General features: G+C 41.1%; 1 protein-coding gene across 1 annotated transcript in view; it reads left to right on the top strand.

Annotated features, from left to right (window-relative positions):
- The window catches only part of IPO11 (importin 11), a 107,682-nt gene that overhangs the window by 31,561 nt on the left and 57,101 nt on the right, over positions 1–19,020 (top strand). The window contains exons 10-22 of the mRNA XM_015416384.1: positions 863–1,055; positions 1,163–1,315; positions 1,572–1,615; positions 2,691–2,781; positions 3,629–3,676; positions 5,830–5,935; positions 6,931–7,057; positions 10,787–10,820; positions 11,378–11,418; positions 12,424–12,540; positions 14,904–15,017; positions 15,444–15,559; positions 17,705–17,781. Of these exons, the coding sequence (XP_015271870.1) occupies positions 863–1,055; positions 1,163–1,315; positions 1,572–1,615; positions 2,691–2,781; positions 3,629–3,676; positions 5,830–5,935; positions 6,931–7,057; positions 10,787–10,820; positions 11,378–11,418; positions 12,424–12,540; positions 14,904–15,017; positions 15,444–15,559; positions 17,705–17,781 (1,261 nt within the window). The remainder of the gene's footprint in view (positions 1–862; positions 1,056–1,162; positions 1,316–1,571; positions 1,616–2,690; positions 2,782–3,628; positions 3,677–5,829; positions 5,936–6,930; positions 7,058–10,786; positions 10,821–11,377; positions 11,419–12,423; positions 12,541–14,903; positions 15,018–15,443; positions 15,560–17,704; positions 17,782–19,020) is intronic.

Genomic DNA, 19,020 nt, shown 5'->3' with positions numbered 1-19,020 from the left:
TAACAGGATCTCACTACTTCCCTTATGTCAGTCATTGCAGTGACTTGTAATCAGTCGATAGAATGCTGGAATGTAGAAGATGGCTGACTTACTTTATTGAACAATTAGGCAGAATGCTGCCTGTAAATTTTCTCTGAGAGAATGAGAAGCTTTTTCTAAAGAAATGAGAGCTAGGCACTTAAGCCAACAAATTCACTAAATCTGTGTTGAGTGGCATGCCTAGAATCCAGGAGTGGCAACTCTTCCAACAGGCTATTTATCTTGAAAAGTTGTTCACCTTACTCTATTAAGCCTAATTGCAGAACGGCTTGTTAATACAAAGTACTGCAGTCTCACTAGGGACATGAAATTCTAATTGCCTGGTGATTATTTCAAGTGATATGAAAATGTTGGTGGCTCGTGTGATTTATAAACAAAATACACTGTTTATATTTGTGTGCAGGTGTAATAGATCAGGTTATTGATAATAACTGTTTAGAATCTGAGTTTACTGTGAATGTGAGTAATATAATATGGAAGAAATTCCTAAATGTTGGGTAAAACCGGTCACAGATTTTTAAAAAAACACCACATGATTTTATTATGGTTGAAAAATTAGAAAGCAATAAAGTAGTAAGCATAGAGTAAATTCAGAAATTGAATACTTTGTAAGAGAAAAAAGAACTAGAGCTCATCATGTGGTGCTAAAATGGTTGATATTACCAAACAAAAGAACAAGTGCACAGAAGAAATTAATAGATCAAGGGTCACTAGAAATGACTATTTCTGTTAAGATTTCAAGTTACCTTATCTCTTAGATTGGGCTTTGGATGTGTATTTCTGTTATAATTATCATCTTGTGTTCCTCTCACTTGACTTTTAGCTTTTAGACTTCTTGGACCAACATCCTTTTTCATTCACCTCTCTGATTCAGAGATCATTGGAATTTGCTGTAAGCTATGTTTTCACAGAGGCTGGTGAAGGAGTAGTGTTTGAGCGATTTATTGTCCAGTGCATGAATTTGATTAAAATGATTGTGAAAAACTATGCTTACAAGCCATCAAAAAACGTGGAAGGTAATTTGGCTCTTTCCCTGATTATGTCACTTTCTGAATGCTTTGAAAATGTTGGTCGCTGTATATTAAAAATATTTATTTGGGGCCTTGTGAAATATTTGTTGCAGACAGCAGCCCTGAAACGCTTGAAGCTCATAAGATAAAGGCATCTTTCTTCACATACCCAACGTTAACAGAGATTTGCAGGCGATTAGTCACTCACTATTTCCTGTTAACTGAGGAAGAACTGACAATGTGGGAAGAGGATCCGGAAGGCTTTAGTAAGAAACTATGCATTATCAGTCTTTTTTTTTAATGCAGTGTGTGCTCATTTTCCTGAATATCTAGAAATAATGTACGAGTTAACAACTGGCACAATTATTAATTGCTATCACAGTATTTTTATGTACCAGAATTACAAGTTTTCAGTTAGACTGTGAACTTTTGTGGTCAAGTTTGTGACTCACTAGTTAACGACAGTATTAAAATATTGGATATTTATGGTGTAAAACCTGTCATCTTGTGTGTGTGTTGCAGCTGTTGAAGAGACAGGGGGAGATTCTTGGAAATACAGTCTGAGGGTAAGCACCCAGATATAATTTAAATAGATATCTTGCAGGGGGGATGAACTTTACTGCTGTCCCTTAAGCACATTTTAAGATGTGATCCAGAGGAGTACTTTGCTGTGCTGTTATAACCTTCCCTCACTCCAGCAAAGGCATTCAAATACTGATAAACTCCAAGAGGACTAGGGGCCTGGACAATGTGCAGCTCAAAGGATGTGCCCCTGCCATCTCAACCGATCTCTTCTGCAACCACAAAGTCTCCCAAGCAGGAGGAGTGGCCTGTAATAGCTCTCCAGGACATAAGACATTCCATCTTCCTAGTATTCTTGCAATTTGGCATGGAAGAAGGGATGGAGCGGGTAATGTCATCAGCACAGCAGAACTGTTAAAAAAAAAATCCTCTATGCTCTGTGTTAAATTGATATGGCATGATACCTGTATAAAATCATGATGAGACATATCGCATGTTTAGTATCAGAGAGAAATTCTGTTGAAATCCTGTATCAGGAACTTGTTCATCTAAAAAAGACAAAGCACATCAAAAGACGAAGCACTTGTTTTATGGCTAGATCCAAACATATGTGAATGTAGCCACATATTTCTGTGTATGTATGCATGCATGACAGGTTTCCTTAGTTTCCTTTTCCAGTTTTCATTCTGCTGTATGTTTTCAAACATGTCTTAATCCTTTGCTTTGTCTGCTGCTATAAGCATGGCATAAAATAGCCCTAACACAAGAAGAATGTTAGTTACAGGAAGTTCAGAAATATTCTTGGACCATAACTATAGAGAGCAGAGAGATTAGGAATGGGCTTTTGCTCAGTGGCAGATTGTCTGCTTTGCATGCAGAAAGTCCCAGGTTCAATTCCCAGCATCTCCAGTTAAAAAGATGAAGGAAGGTGATGTCGTAGACCTATACCTGAGACCCTGGAGAGCTGATGCCATTCAGGGTAGACAGTATGGACCTTGAGAGACCAATGACTGCTTCATTTCACTAGGCATGTTGCTGTTTTTATTTAGTAGTTTTATCTGGATTTTATTTTAAAAATTGACTTGATAAACCTATTTTTGCCTTCTATCTTTTTTCCAGCCCTGCACGGAAGTGCTCTTCATTGATATTTTTCATGAATATAATCAGACTCTTACTCCAGTACTTCTAGACATGGTTCACAGTCTACAAGGTACATTTCGTCCTGAAATTATATATGTAGAATGTTGACTTAATCCTCCCTTGCCACTTCTCACACTCTCTAGACTGCAGAAATGCCTGGGAAGAGATACTCAGATACCAAAACTCTATAGCTTTTCACCACCTCTCACTGCAGTTTTCCCTGTGCAAAGTCTCTCTTCCTCTTCTTAAAGGTGAAGGAGTCTGTCATGCTCCATTCTGATGTCCAACAATCAAAGCAAGTTTTACTTGTTTTACCATGCCTGGCTGTTGCTGAAATGCAAGACCAGCTGTTACAATTTATGATGGAGCAGGACTAAGAGACATACGTCTCTGTTCCATCATTCATGTCGCTCAGTCCAAGGCTGCAAGCTCCAGATTCAACTGAAGCAGTGCTTGCCCAGGTTCATGTCTCCTCCCTGTCATGTGAGCCACTGCCAACAGGATCTGTACAGTATCATTGCTGCTCACGCTCCCTTTGCTGTCACTAGTGTGCAAGTCTAGGTCTAATAGCAGAATAAATTGAATAAGGTTGCTAATTGTGGGATAAAAATTGGACTGTGTGTGTTCTGGTTTCTGTCCAGATGGAGGATGGAATAAAATGGCGTGTGCCTTCAAATGGGGAGAGAAGGCAGTTTTAGGATGAGTGAAATAGTCCTGCTCCATTTCAGTGTCTTGGCTTTTACTTATAGGTAACTTCAGTCTAGTACCAATAATATTAGGAGCCAGCAGAGTAGTGTTAGACCTTTTCTGCAATCTCTTGCCTAGCACCTGGTCTGTAATAATAAGCATAATACATTTCCCCCCCCTGAATTATAGGTTTGCATTTTATTTTTTTGTTCTATTCTCCTTCATTTCAGGTCCCACCAATGTAGATGATGCCCAAACTCTGCTGATTAAAGATGCTGGTAAAATTCAGTTTCTTTTATTTTCTATTAACAGGTTCTGGTTGCTTGGTTTCTAATATATTCTAACTAGCCACAAAGCCCATTGTAGAAGCAATACAATGAGCTCTAGAACTATATGTTGGCAATCTGCCTTCACCCCCCCTCCCCAGACTCCGGGGCCGAGGGCCAGCAGAACGGCCCACCAGCGCCTTCCTGGCTGCCCGGCCCCCTGGCTCCGGTGGCAGAGCCCGCCTCCACCCTGAGAAGGACAGTGCTCCAGTCGGCCTGCCTACTCAGGAGGAAGCCCCACTCGGCTCCATGAGGGTCTCCTCTAGAGTAAAGTGGCTGAGGAGCGGTGAGCCATCCCCTCGGCCTCCTCAGGAGGAGCCCAGAAGCCAGCCTGAGCCGGCAGCGGCCAACTGGGTGGGCGAGCTCTGCCAGGGCAGACTGTGGCCTTCTCTTCTGGGGATGCGGCAGCTGAGGGGAGCCGGAGCATCAACGGCGTCAGCCCGGGGATGAGCGACATGGTGCAGCCGATGCTGAGTGCCCTGCCCAGCTGTTGGGGCAGCCCGAGCTGGGGGCTGGGCTCGGCGCAGGAGGCGATGCGGCAGGAGGAGGAGGGCCCGGCAGGGGCTTGGCCACCTTGCGGCTCGGCGAGGTCATCTGGAGCATCACCGCACTCACCTCCAAGCATGTACGTGGGAAGAGGGTGAGCTGTCGCGAGCGGGCTTCATTGCAGGCGCGGCTTTCAGCCTTGGCTTCTAGTATCACCAAAGAGGAAGGCGATAATAAAGGGAAGGGAGGATGAGAAGGGGCCCCTTTCAAAGACAAACGCGCACTTTATGTCTGATGATTTCCCTCACTTATATGGGGAAAAGTTATACTCTGCCTTCCTCCCTTATGAGGGCCCTCTCCTGGATTTTATCCTCACAGCAGCCTTGTAAGGTCGGCGAGGCAGAGACTGGCCCAAGGTCATTATCCAGCAAGCGTCCATGGCAGGGTGGTAGAGGGCTTGGCCTCATGACTGTTCGCCTGCCAGAGCATCTGTCGCGTCCATCTCCTCCCAGCAAACTGAGGCCAAGAGGCTGGGTGGCACGTGTGTGGGAGGGACTCCGGGAACACAGCCAGTGGAAAACGGGACAGCTACTGAGTGCCAGTTCAGGCAGCCAAGTAATTCTGGTGCACATAGAACTTTTCCACCCGAAAATGCAATTATTAATAAGGAGAGATAATTAGAATCATAGAGTTGGAAGGGACCTCCAGGGTCATCTAGTCCAACCCCCTGCACAATGCAGGAAATTCACAAATACCTCCCACCCCATACCCCCAGTGACCTCTGTTCCACACCCAGAAGATGACAAAAAACCTCCAGGATCCCCAGCCAAATTGGCATTATTTGATTTTGAAAAACAATATCCAAACAAGTCTGTCTGAATAATTCATTAAAGTAGTTTAGCCACAAAAGCTAAAATTAGAGAGTAGTCAGTTTGGTGTAGTGGTTAAGAGTGACGGACTCTTAATCTGGAGAACCAGGTTTGATTCCCCACTCCTCACAGCTCTCTCAGCGCTCTCTCAGCCCCACCTACCTCCTAGGTTGTCTGTTGTGGAGAGAGGAAGGGAAGGTGATTGTAAGCTGCTATGAGACTCCTTCGGGTAGTGAAGGACAGGGTATAAAACCAGCTCTTCTTCTTTATGGTATTTTTTATCTTTTTTTCCTAAAACCTGTTTCTGGGATATATGTGCAAGGCTATTTAGGAGAAATGGAGATAAATATCTTCTAAAAGCAGTAATTACTAATTGGTCAGATGGGCTGAAAAGCAATTGCTATAAATGGTGATTAGCCATGATTGTTAAATAGACCCAGAATATTTAGAGATCATATATATCTTGACTGTAAGATGCTGGAAACAAATAGGAAAGAACAGCTATCTCTGCTGTTTGTTTTTCTGAGTCAACAGGTAGACCAGCTTTGGAAATCTAAAACTACACTAGGTACAACATGATTTTATTCAGCATCAGTTCTTAAATTTTCTCTCGCATACTCAGTATTACTTAGTGTCCAATTCATACATAATATAGTAAATAAAATTTATATTGACCAGAGGCATTTCACATGTTTTTGAATTAAGTCGATTTTTTAAAGAAATAAAAATCCACATATTTTCCCCCTGCAGTGTATAATGCAGTTGGACTGGCTGCTTATGAGCTGTTTGACAGTGTGGATTTTGATCAGTGGTTTAAAAGTCAGCTACTAGCAGAACTGCAAGTGACTCATAACAGGTAAATCAACTAACATCTCTTATCTTTTGGCTTTTGAAATAAATTTAGTAAGGTTTGATGGTAAGATTCAGAACATGTTGGATCTTTAAAAAACCCATAAAATCTTCATTTTTTGTTTGTTATGCTGCTGAATTCAGGAAATACAGATTTTAATGTTGATGTTAACAGTGGCTTCCATTTCTCCATCAAAAGTAAAATGGGAGAGAGAAATGTGAAGTACCTTTTAATAGTATCTCTTTTTATATAAGGATGTGCAAGTTTGGAGTTGCATAGAACTCTTCGGGCTGCTTGTCCTCTGGCTCTGGAGTCTGGACTTGGCATTAAATATTGCCACAATATCTTCCTTGGCTGCTCTTGCCTCCCTTAATTTTCCTCCCATGATTTGTAGTGAACTATATGCAGCTCTGATGGATTTGGGGAGGGAACAGGCTCGGTTTAGTGCCATGCAAGTCATCCAGTACTTCCCAGGCCCCTGCAGCTTTATATGCAGCATTGTTTTCCACTGGGGCTTAAGCCATAAAGGCTGAGATTGTGATAACTAGAAGTACTTTGTGCATTGTTCAAATTCCATAGTACCTTACATAGTGGACAGTAAACTGCTATAATGTGAAAGCAAACTTGGTATCTCAAAAATACTTGACCAATTATTATAAAATTGTCTAAGGAGTTAGTTCTAGAGATTTTGAAAATTTTAAAATCCACCAGACCTCACTCCTGATGTATGTAAAATGGCCTAAACTTAAATAAGCAGAATTTTTCTCCCTGAAATAATATATTCTTGCATAGAAATTTATGTGCTACTGTATTTTTAGCTGTCACTGAGAGCAAGGATGTATGATATGGAGATGAGCAGCTAATTGATGGGAAAGATGTTTGCATTTATGGATAGAAACTAAATTCATTAAAATATGTTCAGGATATTGGTGTTTAAACTGTTGAATTTCATACAGTTTTAGTAGCCCTGTCCTCAAACAATAATTGTTTCCCCTTTAAAGGTATAAGCCCATACGTCGACGAGTAATTTGGCTAATTGGACAATGGATTTCTGTGAAATTCAACTCTGATTTAAGGCCTATGTTGTATGAGGCAATCTGTAATTTGCTTCAGGACCAAGACCTGGTGGTATGTATGCGTATCATTCTCTTTGACAAATATTTTGTGGTTGGTTGTAGATTTTCCAGGCAGTATGGCTGTGGTTTTGGCATTGTAGTATCTGACGTTTCGCCAGCAGCTGTGACTGGCATCCTCAGAGGTATAACATGGAAAGATGGAGTACTCTCTGTGTCATTGTGTCATAAACTGCAGTTCAGTACAATAGTCTTGAAAACTGGAGCCGCTAGGCCATAAACCAGACTGTGGCTCTTCACCTGATGGAAGCTTCAGCAAGGGAGGCCAGTATATGGAATAATTGGATACCCACCACCTCATAAGAACATAAGAGATGCCAATGTTGGATCAGGCCAAAGGCCCATCCAGTCCAACACTCTGTATCCCACAGTGGCCAGAAATACCAGTGCCATCAGGAGGTCCACCAGTGGGGCCAGGACATTAGAAGCCCTCCCACTGTTGACCCCCCCCCAAGCACCAAGATGACAGAGCATCACTTGCCCCAGAGTCCCTATCTATACCTTGTGGCTAATAGCCACTGATGGACCTCTGCTCCATATGCTTATCTAATTCCCTTTTGAAGCCGTCCATGCTTGTAGCCGCCACCACTTCCTGTGGCAGTGAATTCCAAGTGTTAATCACTCTTTGGGTGAAGAAGTACTTCCTTTTATCCGTTCTAACCCGACCGCTCAGCAATTTCATGGAGTGCCCACGGGTTCTTGTATTGTGAGAAAGGGAGAAAAGTACCTCTTTCTCTACCTGCTCTTTCCCATGCATAATCTTATAAACCTCAATCATGTCACCCCTCAGTCGTCGTTTCTCCAAGCTAAAGAGCCCTAAGCGCCTTAACCTTTCCTCATAGGGAAAGTGTTCCAACCCTTTTATCATTCGAGTTGCTCTTTTCTGCACTTTTTCCAAAGCTGTAATATCCTTTTTAAGGACTACAACTCCAAGATCTCTCTCTTGATCAGTCTCTGCCAGTTCAGACCCCATCAACGTGTATTTATATTTAGGATTTTTGGCTCCAATGTGCATCACCTTGCACTTGGCCACATTGAACCTCATTTGCCATGTTGACGCCCACTCGCCCATCTTTGACAGATCCCTTTGGAGTGCCTCACAATCCTCACTGGTTTTCACCACCCTGAACAACTTCGTATCATCCGCAAATTTAGCCACTTCACTGCTTACTCCCAACTCCAAATCATTAATGAACAAGTTAAAAAGCAGTGGACCAAGTACTGATCCCTGTGGTACCCTCATCCAAAGGCCTGGTGGAACAGCTGTGTTTTACAAGCCCTGCGGGACTGTAATAGGTTGCGCAGGGTTCCCCATGATCTGGTGCATAAACTAGAGAACTGTGGACTGGACTCTAGGATTTTTATAAATGATCTGGATGAGGGTGTGGAGGGGCTAATTAAATTTGCAAATGACACCAAATTGGGAGGAGGAGCAAACACACCAGAAGATAGAGATAGAATTCAGTGAGATCTGATGAGCAGATGTGAACAAAATGCAATTTAACAAGGACAAGTGCCGATAACAAAAATGAGACACACGTATACTGGATGGGAATATGCTTCTGAGTAGCAATGTGTGTGAACAAGATCTTGGGGTACAGGTAGACCAAAAGTTAAATATGAGCAGCCAGTGTGATATGGCAACAAAAAAGGCAAATACGATTTTGAGGTTTATCAACAGAGGCATAACATCCAAATCACAAGATGTGATAGTCCTGCTGTACACTGCATTCGTCATGCTGTACCTGGAGTCTGCACCTGGCCCTGGTCAAGGCTAAGCAGACATCTTTTGGGCTGGGGACAGCCAGCAAAAGTTGGTTTGCTGAGTGCAAGGCTCCCTGGGCACTTATGGGGAAAGGTGGTCACTCACATATGTCAGCTCCCGGCTGCATAGGGTTTTGAAGGTCAGTACCAACACCTTGAAATTGATCCGGTACTCAATTGGGAGCCAGTGCAGTTAGCATAATACTGGCTGAATGTGTGCCCACACAGTTGACACAGTCAGCAAATGGACTGCCACATTTTGCACTAGCTGGTGTTTCCGGATCAACTTCAAGGGCAAGCCCACATAAAGTGAGTTACAGTAATCAGGCCTGGAGGTGACCATTGCACAGGTCACTTTAGCCAAATCCCAGAGGGAGGGATAGGGAACCAGTTGCCTGACCTGCCGAAGATGATAGAAGGCAGACTTGGCAACAGTGGTGACCTGGGTCTCCATCAAAAGTGAGGCATCCAGGATCACCCCTAAGCTCCTCACCTGAGCCAGCACTAACGGTGCACTGTCAAAGGCAGTATACAGGTAGCCTGCCAGTCCAAACTAGTGTCCACAAGAGAGGACAAAGTTACTAGTACTTGCAAGTGAGCTTGGGAGAGGGAATCTCAGCCATACCTGTGGGCTATGGCCTTGATCATTTGAATCTTATCTGAAGTGTTCCCTCTGATTGTCCAGAATTCAAAGATCACAAGAGCTTGAGTTGCAATAGTGTTTTCTAAGGAGACTTTCTAAGGGAATGATCATAGTGTTCTGGTTCAATATAGTAAGGTGAGGGTGGTTCACCACCCATAGAGCTACCGGAATCAACAGTCTATGTGTCATAGAATGGGCAATTAAGTATCATATGCATCAAAGCATGACAATAATGAATATGAATGAATAATAATGGAACTCTCAACATACAAATCTCAAGTAGCTTACATGTACCAGAATCTGCAGATCAATCAACATTTGATGGGTGCATTGCATGCATGCATTTTATCTTGTTAGAGAAAGTGTATTAAGAGTGAGAGATGTTTCAGAACAGTACTTGTGCATTATTAAAATGCACAGTAATACAGATGGACTAGTAGACTTTTATTTGGACAGCTGCTGCCTCCTGCATGGTTTTGCAATGATCAGAGGTATTTATATCCATTTCCCTGCATTATATTTTATCCAATGCTTAGTACACCTTAGCACCTTGGTCTGTCTGAGAGAAAAATCGCTGTTTTCTGTTTTCAAGATGTGGGTAAACTATCACCGTTTCATGAACTGGTATGAAACAACGTTTATAAATTTAGTGAGAATGCAGTTGAAGTTGCTGAGTAGGTAGTTCTGACTGGCAGATAGTTCAAATAGAAGGGGGGGGAAACGCCTTGAAAAAGACTAAAATTTTAATAAAGGAGATAAGACACAACTGCAGGGCATATCAGTCTGAAGCAAAGCCATATTGCATTGAATAATTTCAGCCATGAGCTTATTGCACAATATTAAATCTTTCTATCTTTTCTTAGTCATGGTATAATCAATAGCAAGTAACTACAAAATAAAAAAATAAACATCCGCTTTATCCTCAACTTCAAAAGTTGAATGCTTATTTCAGGTTCAAAGAGAAATTACTTATGTATATCTCTTCAATGTTATTAATTTCAGGTTAATTAAAATATTATACATGAGTTAAAGTTATGTGCCAAGCTGAGATCTGAGTGAAAAGGTGGCAAAAGACATCTAGGAAAATATTTAAGGAGTTATATGGCAAAAAGGGGGGTTGTCTTAACAAGTTCTTAACATGATATTCTGATTCAAATTGCTGCATTATTTAAACCTTTTATTTTGTGTACCTATGTTAGGGGAAAGTATACCCAAAGAGGATTTAAATTTTGCATATTGGAAGGCATGTTAATCTTGTGCAAATAAATAAATATAGTATGCTAGACAACATGGCACTTCATTTTTTTTCCCTTTCAGGTCCGTATTGAGACAGCTACTACTCTGAAACTGAATATCCTTTTTCTTATTGAAAGTATCTATATACTAATAGCGAAGTCGCCCCCGTGCGTGCGGATACCTAAATCCGCGCATCAGGGGCACCTGGTGGGGGAGGGAGATTTTTGTGAACACTTGGGGCAGTCCCCAGGTGTGCACAAAAATCTAAAAACCCGGAAAAAATATCGGAGGGATACTTAAATCCCCCCCCAAGTGATAGAGCGTCCCCTGCGCATGCGCAGAAAACGCTCTGCGAACTCCCTCGTCGCCGCTGCCGCTTGGGGGGGGAGCAGCGAGGCCCGATCAGCAAGCATGTCTTTCATCAGGGTCCTCTATCTCCCTGGAACAGTATTTCATGGAAATCAGTGGGCTACAGTGTGAGGTAGGAAAATTCCATTCTGCTGATAGAAAACCTCTGCCTCATATGTGGAGGTCCCCCCCCGCGAGTATCGCGGGTCCCGCCCCTTGTTCTGATCTGATTCATCACTGAAAATATTTGATTATCTGTTCCAAAATATTCATTGTTGTGCACTGCAATAGCAGAGATTTCGTTTTTTCTTAACAACATATTACCTGTGGATGACTTTGAGTTTCGGACAGATCAGTTTTTACCAGTAAGTATTTTTCTTTGTAAGTGCAGATAAATAGTTCAGCTGAAGGAACAGTGAAGGGGAAGTGTGTGTTTTATATTTGATTTTAACTTTAAAAGTTGTCATTTTATTTAATATTCCTTTTTCTGGATTTTTTAAAAATGATATGACACTTAACATGACATTTGGTTTCTGAAAAGCACTTAATTCAAAAGCAAGAAATTTGGTTAAAATTAAAGTATAGCACCTCCTCTTGGATTTTCCAGTGATTTCTTGTTGAGGAGGGAAATTTGAAGTTCCTTAAATCTTCACATGCTGATTATCATTGACTTAAACATGATTTTAATGCATTTCTTGAAAGAGGAGTAATAGAAACGAGATTTTTGAAATCAGTTGTAAAAGCTCTACAACATGTTGGGATCCTGCTGCAGACCGCCTTATGATCACTTGTCAGGATTGCAATGGTGTATTCTCAGCAGGGCTTTGACTTGAGCTGCGGAGACATTTCCTTGCCTTCTGAAGCCTTTCCTTCTCTTACGAGTTTTGATTTATAACATGCTACTCGACAGCAGAGAGGAGTTTTGTAGTTATATTATCAAGACTGTAAAATCAGGACCATAAAAACTTCGTCAGTGAATCAAGTCTTTCCCAGTTCTGTTATATTTCACTTATTTTTAAATTGGCAGGGAGTTGAGAAGGAGGGGCCCCGCAGAAAGGAAGGGTAGAGAAAAGGGAGTTCAGGGAAGAAAGAGGGCAGGAAGTTGAAGATAAAGAAGGAAAAGAGCTGCAGGAAACCCTCACATAGAGCCTAGGAATGGGAATAAGTCATGTGCAGTTAGTATTAGAAGAGAGGGTTTGTGAGGAAGCTTTGGATGTTCTGGGACTTTGATCCATGGCATCATAGAATACAGACCAGAAGAGCTACAGGGGCCTGTATTTCACAGGGCCTCTAGAAAGATCAGTTAATGTCTATACTCCTGGTGGCTTTATTAACAAAAATCGATATGTTTTGTTTTGGGTTTTTTGCAGTATCTGGAATCCATGTTTACTCTGCTCTTTCAGCTGCTTCAAGAAGTTAGAGAATGTGACACAAAGATGCACGTTCTTCATGTTCTCTCTTGTGTGATTGAAAGAGTCAATATGCAGGTAACTTGATAATCTGAAATACGAAATCAGTAAGAAGATCTGTATAACCCCAATAGATTCACTCCTTTTTTCTGTGTGCTACATAATTTTATCACTGTCAGTTTTTATGATTTTCTCAGTCTTTGTGCAACAAACCAATTACCAGAATTTTTTCTCATGCATTGTTTGTATGACTCTTCGTGAACATGCAAAAGGGATAAACTGTAGCTTTCTACGTACAATATAACATACATCGACTTCACCCATAGAAGAGAAGCATGGCAGCCCCATTCCAACCTACATGCTGTTGCTCATTTGTGATCATGGAGTCTAGACACACAGGAAGCAGATGCACGTAAGATCTCTCTCTGTGATCGGGAACACTGTCTTTTCAGCATTTTTTATTACCGAGACAAGGATGGAGCCTGTGTGTACACAGTCCGTGCTCACAAGCTGGCAATTGGGGTTGGAGAAACAGCATGCTCGTGCCAGACCCCTCTGCGTCCATGCTGATTTCAGTGCATATGATGTCATATGTTTTGTGTCTCTGGTGATTCTGCATGCACGCATACACATTGAGTTGGATCTAGGCTAAGTTGGCAATTTCCACCAATTCCCCCACCACCACCACCTTTCTTTATATAGACCTGTGAAGCCCCCAGCACCAGGGACCTCATTCTCCTGTGGGATACCATCTTCTTTCCACAATCCCAAAGAAATGTCAGCATACCAGAAATGTATAGGTTGTCCTTTAATTGCTTAGCTTTTTTACAGTGCCAGTTCCAGAGGCCAATACCTTGTAGTCTAGCCAGTTCACCTCTCATCACCTCCACCAGCTCCCACCTAGGTTCTGGGCTGCATTTCTAGCCTGAGTCGTTCTCCCAGCTCCTTGAACTCCTGTCCTCTCTTCTGCACCATTTTTGCAAGGTTAAATCCAGGCTGAGCTAATTTGCCTGGGCCGGGCAGGAAATATTCCTTCTGTCTTCCTTCTTGGCCAGAAATGGTGCCTTTTGAGCCTTTCAAGAGGGCCCTTACTCCAGAGGAGTCCTTTGCTCCACAGGAGTCCTTTCCTTCTGGCTGTTCCACCCTATCTGTTGCAGTCCCCACTTGGCTTTCTTCTCAGCTCTGCTCCATCTCTTCACCCAAAGGGGGGTAGGGTGCCCTGGGCAGTGACAGACTCCTCACATGTCTTTCATCAGGGTCCTCTATCTCCCAGGAACAGTCTTTCATGGAAATCAGTGGGCTGCAGTGTGAGGTAGGAAAATTTCATTCTGCTGATAGAAAATGTAGTCTGGATCCAACCCATAGTTTTATTTATTTATTTATTTTTGTTGATTTCTATCCCTCCCATTCCGGCCCAGGCCGGCTCAGTAAGCACATTTCTGTTCAGATACGTGGTGACTGTCAGCCCAGTAACAATTGTATGCACAGTTCATGCCATTCATTTTACCCATCTTGTGCCAATTCCTACAATTAATATCTTCCTTTATTATTTAATGGGTAATGCACTGCATTTTCAAGGGGCTGCAAAATCTAAAACTATGCATTTTTAAAATGGCCTAAGCCAGGAAATGGCTATCTAAAATGTTAGAACAGCATAAGCCTCTTTCACTCATAACAGGAAAAAAATGAAGATACATTTTAAAATGAAATTTATAACCAAATGTATTTAAAAATACATTTTAATAAGGGTAGTAGTGGATAAGAAGAAGAGATTGGATTTATACCCTGCCCTTCACTACCTGAAGGAGTCTCAGAGCAGCTTACAATATCCCTTCCCCTCCCCTCTTTCGAGAACTGCTCGTGAGAGAACAGCTCTGAGAGAACTTGTGACTGACTCAAGGTCATGCCAGCAGCTGCATGTGAAGGAGTGTGTTTTTCCTTCTGAAAACTTTCCCCACCTTTTTCCAATATCCAATTATGTGGACGGCTGTAATAGACAGTCTGTGCTGAGAATACAGTTATGACAGTTATGACAGAAGGCACTAGCATACTTTACCCAGTTGTTTCACTTACATGGGGAGGGGGCTGTGGCACAGCATGTGCTTGGCATGCAGAAGGTCCCAGGTTCTGCCCCTGGCATCTCCAGTTAAAGGATCTGGCAGTAGGTGATATGAAAGACCTCTGCCCGAGACCCTGGAGAGCCGCTGCCAGTCTGAGTAGACAATGCTGATTTTGATGGACCAAGGGTCTAATTCAGTATAAGGCAGGTTAATATGTTCATGTTTAGTAGAAATCTTGAAAATATCTGTATTTTTGTAAGTACATAATCATGATGGGGCTTCTTGGTTCAGTTAATTCATTGATCTTATCATAAAAGCTGATATTTTGTTTAATTTTAGAATTGATGTTTTGAAACAATATCACTTTGATATTCCTTACAGATACGACCATATGTAGGCTGTTTGGTTCAGTATTTACCACTACTTTGGAAACAAAGCGAAGAACACAATATGCTCAGATGTGCTATCCTTACTACCCTAGTTCACCTTGTCCAGGTACAGTATCTGCATGTTTTTTAAGAGTTAGCTTGTGTACTATAAGAATGCTGGTAAAGATTTAGTAATGTCCCAATTCAAAAGAGAAGCTAGAAATCAACTTTACTAGTTCCTTAATAGGAAGGTGATGAAAGGCTCTGATTCTTATGTGGCACTCTTACATGTGTAAGCTTCCTCACTGACTTTAATCTGAGCAAAAATAGTAGTGAACAAGGATGCTTTCTGGATGATGAGACTGTGCTGTTCCCATGCAAAGAATGGAAGTCATGGCAAAAAAACCCTACCTATTTTATTTATTCCAAGTCGCTTGGCTTCTTTTTATAGTGTTTAGTTGTAACATAGTGTTTAGTTGTAACATGTGTTATTACTCCCATTTGTTAATGGAGAAGCAGCAGCAAATATTCATGTATTTTGTCATTTCTTTAGGGCTTAGGAGCAGATAGCAAGAACCTTTATCCTTTCCTACTCCCAGTTATTCAGCTAAGCACTGATGTTTCCCAACCCCCACATGTGTATCTTTTAGAAGATGGATTAGAATTATGGTAAGCTTGTTACCTTTTGTGTCACTATCCAGAGGAAATCAGTGTGTTTCTTTGTTGGAGGTATAAAAGGCATATCATGAATGTACCATGTACCAAGGCCTAAATGGTCTGGGACCCTTATACCTGCAGGACCACCTCTCTCGATATGACCCTCTCGCACCCTTCTTTGTTCATCACAGGGCCTACTGCAGGTGCTTGGTCCACTAGGTCACAGATCTTCTCAGTAGTTTCATTGCCCTCTGGAACCAGCTCCCTGAGGAGGGTTTTTAAAATTATTATTATATAAAGTCTTTATTAAGGATGTAAAATACATAAGAACAATACTTTTCCAAGAGTGTGTGCATAATAAGTTCCGTACAAAGAGCAACAATAATTACAACAAAATATCCATAAAATAATGTCATTTGTTCTAGAAATCATGCAAGAGTCCTACAATAAACTACAACCCTTAAGTTAACAAATGTTTACAACAATGTAAATCGTACACCATCTGGAGTAGTCAGAAAAGAGTTAGAGAGAGTTATATTATAACAGAGCTTGCAACAGAATAAAATCTACCACATCACATCCATTTATGGAGTTGAGACCATTCAGGAGAAAGGTATTGTTGCTGAGATAGAAAATCTAAGGCCGGGAACCACTTTGCAGTAAAGAAGGATCACTTTGGGTGGTGGCTTACACAATTCAGTTTCCCCATAACATAATCCATAATATAGCCTGAGGAGGTTTGTGCTCTGTGGGACCTATTAAGGTTCTGTGGGCCATGAAAGGCTGTCCTGTTTTGTGCAGCATTTAATTAACTAAGAGAAGGGTTGAGCCAGCAGGCTGTCCTGATTTGTTCCAGAGTTGATGACTGTTTGAATTTTTAATTAGAATATTTTATTGTATTTCTTTGTATTTAAGTTTTAATGCAATATTTTTTATGTTGTCAACCACCCTGAGTACTCTGTTGAGGAGATGATGTGGATTATAAACTGAATAAATAAATAAATGTTTGATTATTCCGTTAGCATTTGCTACTTTTTCCAGTGAGCAAGGTGCTAATTTTTAGAGTCAAAGCAGAGGACAAATTAGTTTCCTGCACATGGCTCTAAAAAAATAAGTCTTTGATGTATCCAGGCTAAGTCTAATGTTGCTGTAAAGAATTTGAATGGATGTTGTGGCTCCTGTTTTTGCTCCAGATTGATAGACTGGTGATACTTCTGGGCCTTATACCTTTTCCACTGCCCCTAACAGAAGAGGTGTGAAGTTTTGTGTTGTCCCCTGCCATTCAACATATTGATTTAATATAATCATTCTTATGGAATTACAGGATCTTAAATTTTAGCATTGCACCTCATCTGTTCACTAAATAAATACTGTCAGAGGCATGACTGTTTTATAGACCAGTAAATCCTGAACTATATCTTCAAAAAGACAGTTTTTCCTTCAGTTTCCTGAGGATAAGCGCTGCTGTATCAGTCCAGGAATAGCCTAAGATGAATGACAGAGACCTTATTAAGAATTTCTTGAACCAGTGATCTGTGAACCACACTTGGGAAAGCTGTGTCTTTTCTAGTTGTCATTTGCAATAGCTTATATGCAGGCAAAAATGACATTTTTTAGTGAAAAGGTGGGAGATCTATCACTGTAGTTGAACACTGTATCCGTAGTTTCTAGCTGTTGTACAGAGCCAAGGGATTAAATTTTTAGATAAGAGAGACAGAACAGTGGTGAAGAGAGAGAACAGTGCCTTAAGAGTGAATATGAGAAATGGAAGGAGAAAACTACAGGAAAAGTTTATGGGATATTTGAAGCACATTAATTATGGGACAGCATCAAGTATATTAATTGGTAATATGATAGCACTTCATGATGGTGGTACTTTTACCAGTTTTCTACCTACCACTTCAGTTTTTTCAGTTATTTCCCCCCCAAAAAAACTATGAATATCTGAATACAATTAACCTTAATTCGAAATACTGTTTTTAATAAAAATGAACGGCAGATTTGGAAACAACTAACTTTGAAAGATGACTAGAGTAGAATGCTTTGATTTAATAGATTCTGTTGATTTTTGGAAGCTTCAACAATGTTAGGCAAAAGTGCCTTTAATGTTCAGATTAAAGATAAGTGTGGGCTGACGATACTATATTTTTCCACTAGGCTAGTAACATTAGAGAATAGTCCCTGTCTTACTCCAGAGCTGCTGCGAATTTTTCAGAACATGTCTGCTCTTCTTGGTGAGTTGTCAGTATTATAACCTATGTATGAACTGAAAAGCTATGCTTCGGAGCTATGACTTCCTTAGCACTTCTTAATAAGAAAAGTGGCTCACTGATCCTTACCTTGTTCATCCTTGCAGGCCAGGAAGAACACTGTAATAAAATCTGCCAGTACTTTAAAAAGATGATGTGTGTTTTCAGTAGTTCATAGAATTTCTCCTGGTCTTCTACACACATGTTGAGAATTCATCCTGGTAATCTATAAAAGGAGTTTCAATCCAGGGAACAGTTAAAAGAATTTCGTTAGGATTAAGTGTCTTAAATGTACTGATATGTGTAAAGTACTTGTAGGTGCTATAATAATAATGTGTGGATTACAGGTTAACTAAAGGATTCTGCTGTTTTGTATTTTTAAAAGAGAGACCAGTCATGGCACTTAGAATCATAGAATGTTAGAGTTGGAAGGGACCTTGCAGGTCATCTAGTCCAACCCCCTGCACTCTGCAGGAGCATAGCTGAAAGATAGCCCTACAACATGCCCAAAAGATGGTCATCCAGCCTCTGCTTGAAAATGTCCAGCGAAAACGTCCAGCCCTACAACATACCCAAAAGATGGTCATCCAGCCTCTGCTTGAAAATGTCCAGCGAAGGAGCATCCACCACCTCCCGAGGCAGTCTGTTCCACTGCTCAACCACTCTTACAGTTAGGAAGTTTCTCCTGATATTTAGCCAGTATCGACTCCCTTGTAATTTCCACCCATTAGATCTAATCTTGCAATTCGGAGCAAAAGAAAATAGATCTGTTCCATCTTCTACATGACAGCCTTTCAAATATTTGAAGACTGCAATCATGTCCCCTCTAAGCCTTCTCTTTCCCGGGCTAAACATACCCAACTCTTTCAGCCTTTCCTCATAAGACTTGGATTCCAGCCCTCTCACCATCCTGGTTACCCTCTTCTGGACACACTTGAGCATGTCAACATCCTTCCTAAAATGTGGTGCCCAAAAATGTACACAGTACTCCAGGTGAGGCCTGACCATAGCAGAATAGAGCGGAACTACCACCTCCTGTGATCAGGATTTTTATTTTTCAGTTCAAAGATCAAAGTTGCCAAGTGTTTGTTTTTCATTGACTAAATATAATCTTTAGGAAAACTTTCCGTTTTGTAGATGATTTGTGAGGTGTATATATATTTTGCTTTTGAAAATGTGTATTTTCACTCAGTTTTATTTATTTACTGTATTTCTATCCTGCCA

Source organism: Gekko japonicus, unplaced genomic scaffold (genome assembly GCF_001447785.1).
Source record: "Gekko japonicus isolate JY-2015 unplaced genomic scaffold, Gekko_japonicus_V1.1 scaffold1441, whole genome shotgun sequence".
Taxonomy (NCBI): Eukaryota; Metazoa; Chordata; class Lepidosauria; order Squamata; family Gekkonidae; genus Gekko; species Gekko japonicus.
Note: the sequence above shows the minus strand (reverse complement) of the source record. Positions and strands in the feature narration are given on the sequence as shown.